The sequence below is a fragment of the Culicoides brevitarsis genome, chromosome 3 (genome assembly GCF_036172545.1).
Source record: "Culicoides brevitarsis isolate CSIRO-B50_1 chromosome 3, AGI_CSIRO_Cbre_v1, whole genome shotgun sequence".
In the NCBI taxonomy this organism is placed as follows: domain Eukaryota; kingdom Metazoa; phylum Arthropoda; class Insecta; order Diptera; family Ceratopogonidae; genus Culicoides; species Culicoides brevitarsis.
In genome coordinates, this window is record NC_087087.1 from 5,539,617 (window position 1) to 5,552,973 (window position 13,357).

Sequence of the window (13,357 nt, forward strand, 5' to 3'; positions counted from 1 at the left end):
AATTCTTATTTAATATTTTTTCGTGAAAATTTAAATTTTTCAAAACAATTTTAATTTAATTAAATTTTTTTTAAATTATCAAAACAATTTAAAAAATATCTTTAAACTTAAAATGTAAAAAAAATTAATAAGCCAAATTTTCAATTTAATTTTTAAGTACTTTTTTAATATTTTTTAAATTTATTAAATAAAATTGAAAATTTAATTATTAAAAAAAAAATACTTGCTGAAAATTGAAAAAATCTTGAAAATAAAATTTTATATTATTTTAATTTGAAATTCCATAATTTGACTATTTTGAAGCAAAATAAAGTAAATATTTTTAATTATTTTGAATTTTTTAGAAATTCTTATAAAAATATAATTTTTTTATGTAAATAAAATTAAATAAAAATCTAAAAAAAAATTTTAAAAATAATTTAAAAAAAACTTAAAAAATTTAAATTTTTAAAAAAAATTAATTTATAAAAAAATAATTTAATTATTATTAAAATAAAAATTTTATTAAAAATATTAATAATTAAAATTATTCAAATTAAATTAAAATTATTATTTTTTTTAAATAGGAAAAAAAAATAAAAAAAACTTTTTTTTTGTTATAAATTTAATTCATTATATTTATTTTTCTTTTCTTTTTAATAATAAATTGTAAATTATTCTTCCTATTTACAATATTTTTTTTTTCTTCATTTTCTTTTTATTTTAAACTTTTTTTTGTCTCACGGAAATTTATCAATATAATATTATTTATAAAATATTTTTTTTAATCATAATATAAAAATAAAAGTAAAATAAGAGTATTAAACCGACCGAACATTCCTAATACAATTTTTTAATTTTTTTCTTTTAATTCATTTTTCAAGCAAAAGAGACCAAAACTAACCCAAAAAAAATTTTTTAATGTCTTCCAAAGATCACAATTATCGCGCAAAAGATCGAAGTGAAAATTTCGGGGTGGGATTTAGCAACAGAACTTGTATAATTATGCTCATGATGGTCGTGGTCATCTCCTGTTCCATGATGATCCGGATGATGATGCGCCGCACGACGAGTTCGATTTCTTGCCTCTTCCACAGGTGTTTGAGGCTCCGGACGAACAATTGTCAATTTCGTCGAAATTGGTTTCTCGTCAGTGCGTTGCCCGTTCGTGATTGGATTGATATATTCCGATACGGGTCGCTTATTTTTCGCATTGTTAAAGATCGGGGCGCCAGATTCAGGTGAAAAAAGTTCAGGACTCAATGGGGGAATTTCGCCGCGAAACGGACCAAATTGCGGTTTATCGCGAATCAGAAGCTCAATGCGAGACAAACCTTGATCGCTGCGTCGTTGAACTTCGTTGGAAGGGGCGGCGTTCACTAATGCCGTATCGAGCACGGCTTTTCCGTCGAACGTGACGACAGATCCCTCGGGAAATCCCTGAGGCGGAAGATAAAATGAGTCGAAACGCTCGGCAGCCATCGCCATTTTATCTTCCCCCTCCTCGACATTCATTTCGCGCAAATCGCCGCTCAGCTTTTCGGCGGGGGCTTTTTTTTCGACGACACTTTCGAGGGGGGAGGGTTTGAACATTGGCTCGAATTGTTTGTTCTGATTCTGTGTGGCAATGTAAACGCCTTCACTTTCGATCGCATCGTCAATTTCCATGTCACGTTCGTGCGCCGAGGAACTGCTGCGGGGGCGGGAATCACGTCGGGCGAACATTGGGGCTCGTTCATACTCGTCTTCGTCTTCGCGAGTTGTTTCGTCACGACGTCGCACGATCGGTTTGAAGCCTGATTCAATAACGACTGAATCTGGTTTGAAACCTTCTTGATGGGGGCGGGATTTTTTCATCTCAAATGGGGGTTTGTAAAGCACTTTTTGCGCTATGGGTTTTTCCGGTTTTGGAATCATCGCGATTTTTTCATGTTTTACAGGTTTTTCTTGCCGAAATTGGATTAAGGGATTTTTTTCTTGCTTCGTACTCATGGCGTAGGGCAAATCGATGGGTTTTGGAGCAGATTTCACAATTTCCATGGGAGCGACAATTTTTTCGCCCAACATCAGGACAGGTCCTTGCATCGGGAAAGGTTTTTGCTTGAAACTTTGCTTCGTAAAAGAGCGCATCGGCATCGGTTTTGCATAATGACTCACAATCATCGAAGGCTGCGGTACCTGAAAGGGGCGTGGAGGCATTTTTTGGAGCTGCAATTGCGGTTGACTTTGTTGATAAATGACGGGACGACGTTCAATTTGCACGGGGCGACGTTTGCCGGGCACCATAATGACTCCTTGGGGTCCGCGCATGAACACAGGAACTCCCGCGGGGCCGTAAGGAGGCTTGTGCGAAGGTAATTTCATGCCCGAATCAGGTACTCGAGGGTAATCGGGGCGGAAAATTTCCTTGTTGTTGAGTAAAACTGTCGAATTTTTTGTGATACTGTCTTCTAAAGCTTCAGCAGCGCGAATTCCGTCGGCGATGATTTTGGAAATTTCGGTATTTTTTTGTAAATCAACGTTTACGGTTGCGGGAACTTCGTTCATGTTGTGATTTTTTAAGGCGTTGCTTCCGTGATCTTTGGAGATTTCAGATTTGATGTAATTTTCAGAAGGAGGGATTTTGGATTCGTGTCGAATGGAGGCAGCGGGCTCTAAGATGTCGAATCTGTCGTAATATTGATCGACTTGTTCGCTGGCTTGACCTTCTTCGCCGCAGCTGTCGAGAACGTTGATACGCCATCCAAGGTATCTGAAAAAAAAATATTGACAAAAATTAATTTTTTTATTAAAAATTTTCAATTTTTAATTTTTTTTTATTTTTTTTTTTAATATTTTAATTTTTTTTTTTAATAATTCGTTTAAAATTTTAATATTAATTCATCAATTTAATTTTTTTAAAATAATTTTTTTATTCTTTGATTTCGTGATCTTTATTTTATTTAGTTTTTCAATTTGATTTATTTTTTTAACTTATTTTTTTTAAAATTTACTTTGAGATTTAAAAAAAAAATATTTATTTTTAATTTCTAATTAAGTTCAATTTTTTTTTAATAATTTATTTTTAATTTTTTTTTCAACAAAATTAAATTTAAATTTATTTTTTAATTCTTTAGAGTGATCTTTAGTTTTCAATTTTATTTTTTTAATAAATTTTTTTTTTTAAATTAATTTTTTTATTTTTGGAAGAGATTTTTAATTTTTAATTATTTTATATTTTAAAATTAATTTTAATTAAATTAAAAATTTTTATTTTTTAATTATTTTATTTTTAAATTTTTTTTTTTAATTGAAATTTATTAAAATTATTTTTTTTTATTAAATTTTTTTAATTTTTTTAAATTTAAATAATTTAATTTTTTTATAATTTAAAATTTATTTGTTTTTTTTTATTTTATTTTTTTTTTAATTTTCATCAGTTAAATTCTTTTAAAATTTTTTAAAGATTTTATTTAAATTTTTTTTTAAAATTAATATTTTTTTAAAATTTTTTTAAAATTATTTTTTTAACTGTTTAAAATTTTCAAACTTTTTTTTTTTTTAAATTATTTTAATTTTTATTTTATTATTTTTTTTATTTTTTATATTTTATTTAAAATTTTTATATTAATTTAAAAATTAAAATTATTTTGAATTTATTTTTTAATATTTTCAAATAATTTTAATTTTTTTTTAATATTTTTAAAATTTAATATTTGTCTAATTTTATTTTAATTTCTAAAATTTTTTAACTTATAATTTTTTTTCTAATTTTTTTTTTATATTTTTTATGTGAAAAATTTTATATTTTTTTCTATTTAAATTTTTATTTAATTTTTTAAAAATATTTTTAGTTAAAAATCTTACCTGTGACTGTAACATTGGTAATAAACCGTATCGGGAGTGTTCTCATCAGGAGTCCATGTAATAACTCCGGGTTCGCCTGAATCGCATTTCAACGTCAAACTTCTCTGATATGCTCCGAACGAAGGATAATCATCAGCAGGAGGTCCATCCAAATTAGGCTCCCAATTACAAAGTCTTCCTGTTCCTGTTGGAACAACTTCTCCGCTGCGTAAACGTTTGGCTCCCGCAAAAATGGTAATTTTCTAAAAATATTTTAAAATTTTTATTTTTTAAAATAATTAAAATTTTAAATAAAAAAAATAATTTTTAATTTTTTTTTAAAACTTACCGAACGCTCTTCATCCGTTTTATGCTCAAAACCTCCAACGGGATCGTCTGTAATGTAGAACGGATGATATTTGGCGGGAATATCTGGATCATTTCCTGTCTCAACGACAAAAGTGTAAGTTTTTCCTCGTACAACGTTAATTTCAGGAATCAATAATCCATTGATATAAATGGAAATTCCCCATCCAACATGTCCCGTGATCGCTGGATATCCTTGTTTGCCTCCCGTGGGTCCCATTTGAGCATAAAAGACGCCATCTTCGGGCTCGTAACACTGAATCGGAGGAATTTGCCATGCGCCTTCCTTCGCTGCAGGTCGAGGAGTTGCCACAGGACGAGGTTTGGGCTTCGCCGGTTGTTTAACCTCAAACAATCCTTGTTGCTCTTGTTGATGATTTTGCGGCAAAGATCCTTGCGATTGTTTATTTTCCGAATAATACGTTTCAGATCCTCGACGATTCGCGGTTTGAGTGAATTTCTCACTTGTCGGCTTGGGATCTTCTTCTTCTTCAACGGAATCCATGTCGCGTTCGAAATCCTTCTTTTCGCTATCAGGCACGGGACAATTCCACGTAGGTTGACGCCCAAAGTTAATTAATCGCGTGGTTCGAAGCACTTTCGAGTGATACGAAGTCTCGGTGCGATCATTCAAGGGTCCAATTGCCCAAACAATGGCTTGTGATCGATTTGTGTGAATTGGCAAATCGAAACGATCCGAAGCCTTCAAGGGACGCTGATACGTGACAATTGAGAAGCCATTAACCATCGCTGCATTTAACAATCGAATCGAGTTCGTATTTTTCTGAAAACATTAAAAAATATAAACATAACCTCAAAATTTTTTTAGATCAAACTAACCTCAAAAACGGGATCAGGACAACTTCCTCGATTTCCCGAGCATTGCGACTTGGCTTCCAAGAAATAATCGTTGGCGAAACCTTTGCCAGTTACTTTGTCAATCCAAGCTACTGCAACGTCAGATCCGATCATCACACTCTTGTCAACGTCGGGTGAAACACCGAACGACATGTAATCATTTTCATCTGCAATTCAAAAGTAGGAAAAAAAATAAACAAAAGATTGAATATGGAGTGAATGGAGACCGGTTTTATGAAATATTAAACTTTTTTTTATTTAGTTTTATTAATTTTGCGAATTTCTTCGTTTTTTTCGTTTCTTTGTTTTAGGTTAAAATGTGATTTTTTGACAAGTCTGTCAGTGAAAAAATGTAGATGGCGCTTTAAGAAAAAAATACTTAAAATTTCAAAAATAAAAATTTTTGATTGATTTTCGTTACAATTTTTGTAAGAAAATTATTTTATAAATAAATTTTTAAAAAATTATAATTTTAAAAAAATATTTTTAATTAAAAATAAATTAAATAAATAATTTTTTAATTAAATTTAATTTCAATTATTAATTTAAAAATTATTTTTTTATTTTTTTTATTTATTTTTTGCTAAGCAAAAGTTTTTTAAATTATTTTTTTTTTCTTATTGTTTTTAACGTTAAAACAATAAAAAAATTTTTGGAAATATTTTGGTAAATTTTATAAAATATTTAATATTAAAATATTTTTTAAAAATATCTTCAAAATTAAAAAAAAAATAATAAATATAATTTTTTTATTAATCCAATTTTTATAATTTTTGGTTTTATTAAAATTTAATTTATTTTAATTTAAAATTTATTATTATTAAAAAATTTTATAAAAAAAATTATTTTAATTTAATTTAATTTTATTTTATTATTTTTAATTAATTAATTTATTATTTTTATTTTATTTATTGAAATTCATTTATTGCTTTATTAATTTTATATTAAATATTTTTTATTTATTTTTATTTATTTTTTTATTTAAATATTTTTTAATCCAAACCAAGCAATTTTTATTAAATATTTTTTAATTGTTTTTATTTTAAATAAAATTTTTCATTTTTTTTTAAATTTTTTTTAATTAGATAATTAATTTATTTAAATTTTTTTATTTTATTAAAAAAATCTAATTTTTGAGAAATTAAAAAAAAATCCGCTCAAGACAATTTTTGTCTAAAAAAAAAATTTTTTTTATCTTTTTAAAGCATTTTGAATAATTTCAAATTAACTTCGAATTAAAACTTCATAAATTTACCTTTAAACTATTAATCCATCTCAATTTCATTGAGAGTTTACACAAATCAGCATTAGTTCAAACAAAAAAAAATCGCTAATTAGTATGATAATTGTTCATAATTTGTGTGTTAATTAATGCAAAGCGCGTTCAAGCTCAATTATATGCTAATAGTGTTCATGAAATCTTTACTGTTGATGATTTCAACCCAAATATTTGCCGACATTCGCCTTTGTTTGGCGTTTAAATGCATCTTTTTTTTTCGATTTTTACGACTTTCTTTCGTCGATTTTTTTTCTCGCTCGCAAATATTGCATATTTCGTACTATTGACATAATATATTTTTTTTCGCGTTACATAATTCCATCGCATATATGAGAAATAAATGATACGTTTATCAAAATTAATGGTTGTTGTATTTATTTACGTATGGCTCAAAAACATGTGTTTTAACATTTATCTCGCTTTTGGTTAGTTCGATATCAGCCTGTTTTGCGATTTTTTTTTTGCAAAATGTTGAATAAGATTTCGTTCGTTGTTAAAATTTTTTTAAGATTTAAATCGCATCCTGTGCTGAAAAAATTTTTTTGTTTTTTTTTTTTTTTGAAAAAATTACTGGATGACCTAGAAACCGTCAGACAGCGATCAGACCATTAGAGCGGGAATAATGAAAGTAATTGCGTAATAATATGAAAAATGAAACAAAAAAAAAATGTTAACCTTAAGCACGGCGTAAAAAATAAAACAAAAGCAAACAAAACATGAGCGTGCAAAATTGTTGAATTTTGTTTCACAGAAGTTGAACGTGAGTGCATTTTTTGGATTTCTTTCGAGATATTTTTTCATACAATGTTCGAACTTGTTGCAAAGACAGACGTCGTGCTTCGAAAAATACTTCAAATTCATCAAGCACCCAAACATGGCAAAAAAAGCTGATTCATATCGCGCTCGGTTTTCGTATTACGGCTCAATCGTTTTTTTCTCTCCTTATTAAAATATATCAAACTTATGTAAAAAAGAGTAAACAAAATGAATTCACGTACACACGTAATACAATAATTGATCGTGAGAAAATATCAAAAAGGTTATTGACTGTGATAAATCTGTTCAAGTTGACGAGGTATTGTGATTTTTGCAGATTTTGAGAGGTAAGCTTTATTTATCCTCGTCGCCAAATATTAATTAAAATTAAAAAAAAATAAATTATTAATTAAATTTTTTTTAAATTAAAATAAAAATTTAATTAAAAATTTTTTAATTTTTTAATTATTTTTAATAAATTTTTTTAATAAAAAAATTATTTAAAATTTTATAAAAATTTATAAAATTTAAAAATTTTATAAAAATTTTAATAAATAAATTAATTTTAATTTAAATTAATAAAAAAAATAAAATTTTTAATAATAAAAAATTAATTTTAAAAATTAATAAAAAAAAAAAACGGTTTTATTTTATTTTTTAATAATTAAATAAATTTAAATTTTTAATTGCTTTAATTAAATTTAAAAAAATTTTAATTATTTAAATTTTTTAAAAGCGAAAAAAAAAATTTAATTTTAAATTAATTTTAATTTAATTAATTAAATAAATTAATTTAAAAAATGTTTTTTTTTAATTAAAAAAATTTTTTAAATTTAAAAATTATTTTATTAAATTTTAAAAGTTTTTATTTTATAAAATATAATAAAATAAAGAAATTTTTAAATTTAAATAATTGAATTTAATTTTTAAAAATTAAATTAAAATTTTAAATTAAAAATATTTTAATAAAAATAATTTAATTTTTTTTATTTAAAAAAAAAAATTTTAATTTTTTTAATAAAAAAAATTTATTTTTTAAATTAAATATGGTTAAATTTAAAAAAAATTTAAAAAAATTAAATTTTTTAATTTATTTTTTTTTAAATTTAAATTAAACTTTAAATTAAAAAAATTAAAATTAAATTAATTTAAATAATTTTTTAATGATTTCCTTTAAATTAAATTGAAAATTTTTCAAATATTTTTAATGTGACTTAAAAAAAAACAAAAAAAAATTTTACTCACCAAGTTTGGCAACCAATTGAATAACAACGCTTTCGCCAGCAACTGCCCATCTAACTTCAAATGCAATATCATCCAGCAACACTTCACAATTTAACTTTGACTGTTTTGTTTATTCAAAATTTTATTTTTCAATGAAACAAAAAATTTCACCAAAAATACAAACAAGACTTTTGTTAGAAATTTAATTAAAAAAAGTTATTAAAACAAAAATTAAAACAAATAAAAAAAAATAAAATTTAATAAAAAAAAAAGTCCCAAGCACCTTTCACTCCGCCAAGTAAGTAGTCAAAGCAATAATTGACACAAAAACATGCAATTTCAAGGTCATTTTTGAAAGCACAAAAGCATTAATTTTAACACAGACATGAAATGAGCTTCTACTTGAACAAAACATCAGATTAAAAAAAAAGATTTATTTTTTTTAATAAAAATTAAAACACAACAAAAAACGAAACAAGATGAAAAAATTAAGTCAGTCGTCAAAAATGTGTAGATCTAAGAAATTATTTTATGATTTTTTTTTACTAAATTAAAAGTTGAGTTAATTGTTAGGAAAATTTTTTAAAATCTTGATTAACAACAAAAATTAATTACTTTTGAGGTTAGAAGGTGAAGGTTAGGATGATTTTTTGTTAGATATGAAATTAATTTTGCGAGCAATGCCAAAATTTTTTGTTAGTAAAAGTTGTTAAAAAATTAAAATAAAAAATTAATTAATTAAGAAAGTAAAGTACAGTGAGAGAAAATCTACACACTTACGAGGACTGGATGTCGAAAAGTATTGAAAAAAGATAATTTTTCACTTTGTTTCATTTTTTATTATTTTTTAAAATTATTACAATTTTTTGTGGGTTAACTTCGATTTTGTATTTTTTTTTAATTAATAAAAAAATTAAAAACCATGCTGGAAATATTTTTTTTTTAAATTTTCATTTGTAAAGAAGAAATCTTTTTTTTTACAGAAAATGAAAATTAGGATAGAGAGCATAGTTTTGTTTTAATAAAAATCATTTTTTGTCTTTTTTAGCCTACCTGTGGACTGATGCCCAACATTTTCAAAGATGGCGGTACGTTTGCGCTTTGGGGGATCTTGACATGTGCAAAATCAACAGTAAATGCTTCACACCAAACGCCAAAATGACCAATATCGAAAACTGTAACGTCTCCGGGAAGGGTAAGAACGATCGTTTTTTTGTCGTATTTTCGTAAAGGATCCGTTTTGCCATTTTCATCGGGGATACGGATGCCTTGGGGAGAGGGTTTTGCGCCATAGCCGGTCCAGAATTTGGCATCTAAGAGAAAAATTGAGGTTAGAAATGTTTTTTTTGAGGTTATGTTTTTAACTGATCTGAAATTTTTTTAGATCTTGAAGATCAAAATTAAAAATTTCAATTTAAAGTCAATTTTTGAGGTTAGAATCGAATATTTTTATTTTTTTGAGGTTATGTTTTTAACTGATCTGAATTTTCTTTTAGATCTTGAAGATCAAAATAGTTTTTTGAGGTTAAAAAACGTTTTCACTTTTTTGAGGTTATGTTTTTTAATTTAAGTCAATATAAAATTTGAGGTTATAATTGAATATTTTTAATTTTTGAGGTTATGATAAGAACAGATCAAAATAAAAACTTACCGGGAGCTTCACCATCATAACTAAAATTCGGAATAAGCAAAGTTTGTGCATCAACGAGAACAATTGGATCGGAAGTCACGCCGTGAATTCCCTTAAGCCCGGCGATTTTTTGTGGCCTAGGGAAATCTAAGTTTTTTGGAATCTTAACATCTCCAAAGTTAACCTAAAAAAAAAATTTCTCTCATTACAGATCGATGCTTATCCTAAAATGTCATTCAACTTACCGCAAATTCGTCGCACCAAACACTAAACCATGTGATATCACGCAACGTCTTGCCCTCGGGCAAAGAAAGTGTAATGTCTTTGTTGCGATAGCGCTTGATGACGCCCGCATTTCCGCGCTCGTCACGTAACCGCCATGCGCCCTCGTTACTCGGGGCACGTGTATTGCCCACGTAAAAGTATGCGGCGGGACCTTCGCCGTCATAATTGAAATTTTTGATGAACAGTGTGCGCGAATCTACGGCAAAGACTTCGCCACTGACGCCATGATGCAATTGCGAAAGGGGACCAATACGGGCGCCATAGTACTCGAGGGGCGCTGCTTGTGTGAGTTGACCTGCGAAGAAAAAAATTGAAAGGTGAGTCATTAGATTATTTTTAGAAAATTCGCTAATTTTAGGAATTAATTAACACAAATATAGGTCATTAACATGTTTCATCGTCATTTTTATATTTTTATTTTTTTAAGCAAACAGTTATTTATAAAAAAAAAATCATCAATATTCATAAGTTTTTAAAAAAAATTAAGATGTTTAATAATTTTTTTAAGTTTTTTTTTCAGGTCTGAAGAGAAGCTCAAAATGTTGTTTTGTTATTTAATTCAGAATTCAGAAAAATAAACAAACCGCAACATTGTGTCGCATCATAAATTTCAAAGCACCCGTTCTATCGGATTACATCGTTTTTTACAACTCTTGCCATTAAAATAAACGACGCGAAGACCCAAACAGAAGAGAATGAAGAAATATAGGTTAGCCACAAAATATGCTCGTTTCATAGCAGAGACAAGTCTACTTAAAAATATAACTGAATTAATCCGTACGCGTTTCATTTTCTATTCCCCGCTATAAATGTACATAAGTGATACAATTTTTTTCGTATCTAGGTTAAAAATTTAAAGTATTCTTCTTTATTATGATATTTCTTATATCGATACTTTTATATCTGTGCATATAGCTTGAAATGACATACTTGAAACATTCACTTGGAGAAAAACACGCGTGCTTCGTATTAACTTTTTTTTCTTCTTGCAACACCTTAGAATTTGTTGCAAATTAATTGAAATAATAAATCACGGAATCTGGCGCCAAAGGTGCTTTACTTTAATGACCGAAGATTTTTATTTAAAAAAAAAATATTGAAAAAAAATTATTCAAATTTTTTTTAAATCTCTTCGGTCAAGTTCTTTAAGAAAAAAAATTAAAAATCAAATAAAAAACCGCGACGAATTTTATTTAATTTTTTTTTAATAATTTTTTCAAAAATCGAAACAAGACCAGTAGCTTAAATCGATTTTACATAGTCTCCAAAACAGCAATAAACGAGCGTTTTTATTAGCTAATAAATCCTACTTAACAAGTCATTTTTTGTTCTTCGATTTTTTTTTTATTTTATTATTTTTTAATATACTGCGCATCTCTAATAATGTTGTTAAAATATTTTTTTTTTTTTATTTTTAAGGAGTGGTACAATTTTCTGACGCCATTCATAAAAAATTGATATTTTTCAAAATTTATTACCGAAAACGGACAAAATTCTTTATTCTAGAATTTCCATTTTTGGTTTCGAGACGTTTTTTTGAGACGTCACAATTTTTTACCCACACAAAGTCTACAAAAAATAATAATAAAAAAATTGGAATTTCTCAAATTTGGTGATTTTTCGTGCAAAAACAGATGATCTCAATGCGAATTTACATTTTTTCTTAAAAAAAAAAAAAAATATTTTTTTTTAGGAAGTAGTTGTGCACACAAAAGTTTCAAGATCAAAAAGATCGTTGCCGAACGAAATCGGGGAGCGTCGTTTGAAAATTCCCGCAAAATTTAAAAAAAAAGATCACCTTATCGATAAATTATTAGTTTTTTTTTTTGTTTATACATTTTTCTTTGATCCCATTGTTATTTTGCGGCAAAAGTAAAGAAAAATATAAATAAAATAAAAGATAATCCGCTTATTTGACAAATTTGCTAAGAAGAAACTCTTATCGGAGTAGTAAAATTTTTATAACCAATTTTTGATGTTTCTATTTTTCTCTCGAAAAAAAAAATCGCAATCTTTTTGAAAAAAAGCCGCCAAATGGAGGTTTCAGGTGTGTCACTTGCAATTTTCACGCGGGGTGGCCCAGATGAGAAAAAAAGTAAAGAACGTGCCGCGAAACCATTTTATTGACACCTTTCTTATCGCTAATTCTAAAAATAAATTATTGAGAAAATTCGCGGTTCTTTTGCAATTTATTTCTATTGATATGCAAAAGTGTGCGGCTTGTTTGACTTTTTTTTTCAACTTCGCATTTAGAAGATTTATTATAAGACCGGAAACTGACGTCAGAATCGATTCGAAGCTTAAATTACGTTTTTATTTTTTTTAAACGAAGTGAAACTGAGGAAAACTTCCAAATTGTTTTCAGAGCATTTTTAAGCTTAAACAAGCAGAAAATCGTTAATGACGAAATTTTTCCATAGCACACAAAGGAAAAAAAGAAAGAAAAAAAAAAGTTCCCCGCCTTTGAAAAAGCAAATCTTTCGTCTATTTCATGACAAATTAAATGAGTTTTTCGTGTGCTGCGCACTCAGATAAATTACAATGTGACAGTAAACAAAAATAATTGTGACAAATTACTATACAATTTTTATGTTTTCACATAATTTATATGAAGAAATATGGAAAAAAGTGAGCGTGATGCTTATTACTTTGCGACTATTATACGCATGCAGATTGATGCAAGAAGAGAAATGACGAGATTTTCACTTCTTTCTTATCTGTTGAAGTCTTTTTCGTGAAATATTTTCAATTTATACGAAAAAGTGATAAAAATTAAAATTTTTATATTAAAAAAATATTAAAATTATTTAATTTAATTTAAAAGTATTTTTCAAAAATTTATTTATTTTTTTAAATTTTTCTTGAAGAAAAAAAACTTTTTTTCATATATTTTTTAAAAATTATAAAATAAATTAATTTTAAATAATTTATTGATTGTAATAAATTATAAAATATTTATTAAATAATAATAATCAAAATTTGAAATAAATTCAAGCTTAAATAGAAAAAAAATATTGAATGTTTTTTTTTATTTAATTTAATAATTTTAATAAAATTTGTATTTTATTTAATTTAAAAGTATTTTTTCAAAAATTTTTTTTATTTTATTTTTTCTTGAAGAAAATTTTTTTTTTCAAATATTTTTTTCTTTTAAT

The 13,357-nt window shown here is 26.2% G+C and overlaps 1 protein-coding gene across 1 annotated transcript in view; it reads right to left on the reverse strand.

Annotated features, from left to right (window-relative positions):
• Positions 1–897: 897 nt before the first annotated feature.
• The window catches only part of LOC134833260 (protein Skeletor, isoforms B/C), a 13,940-nt gene continuing 1,480 nt past the window's right edge, over positions 898–13,357 (reverse strand). The window contains exons 2-11 of the mRNA XM_063847524.1: positions 10,163–10,497; positions 9,939–10,101; positions 9,341–9,600; positions 8,309–8,408; positions 5,011–5,195; positions 4,636–4,954; positions 4,154–4,563; positions 3,826–4,067; positions 2,221–2,731; positions 898–2,187 (exon numbers count right to left, since the gene is read on the reverse strand). Coding sequence (XP_063703594.1) covers positions 898–2,187; positions 2,221–2,731; positions 3,826–4,067; positions 4,154–4,563; positions 4,636–4,954; positions 5,011–5,195; positions 8,309–8,408; positions 9,341–9,600; positions 9,939–10,101; positions 10,163–10,497 — 3,815 coding nt within the window. The remainder of the gene's footprint in view (positions 2,188–2,220; positions 2,732–3,825; positions 4,068–4,153; positions 4,564–4,635; positions 4,955–5,010; positions 5,196–8,308; positions 8,409–9,340; positions 9,601–9,938; positions 10,102–10,162; positions 10,498–13,357) is intronic.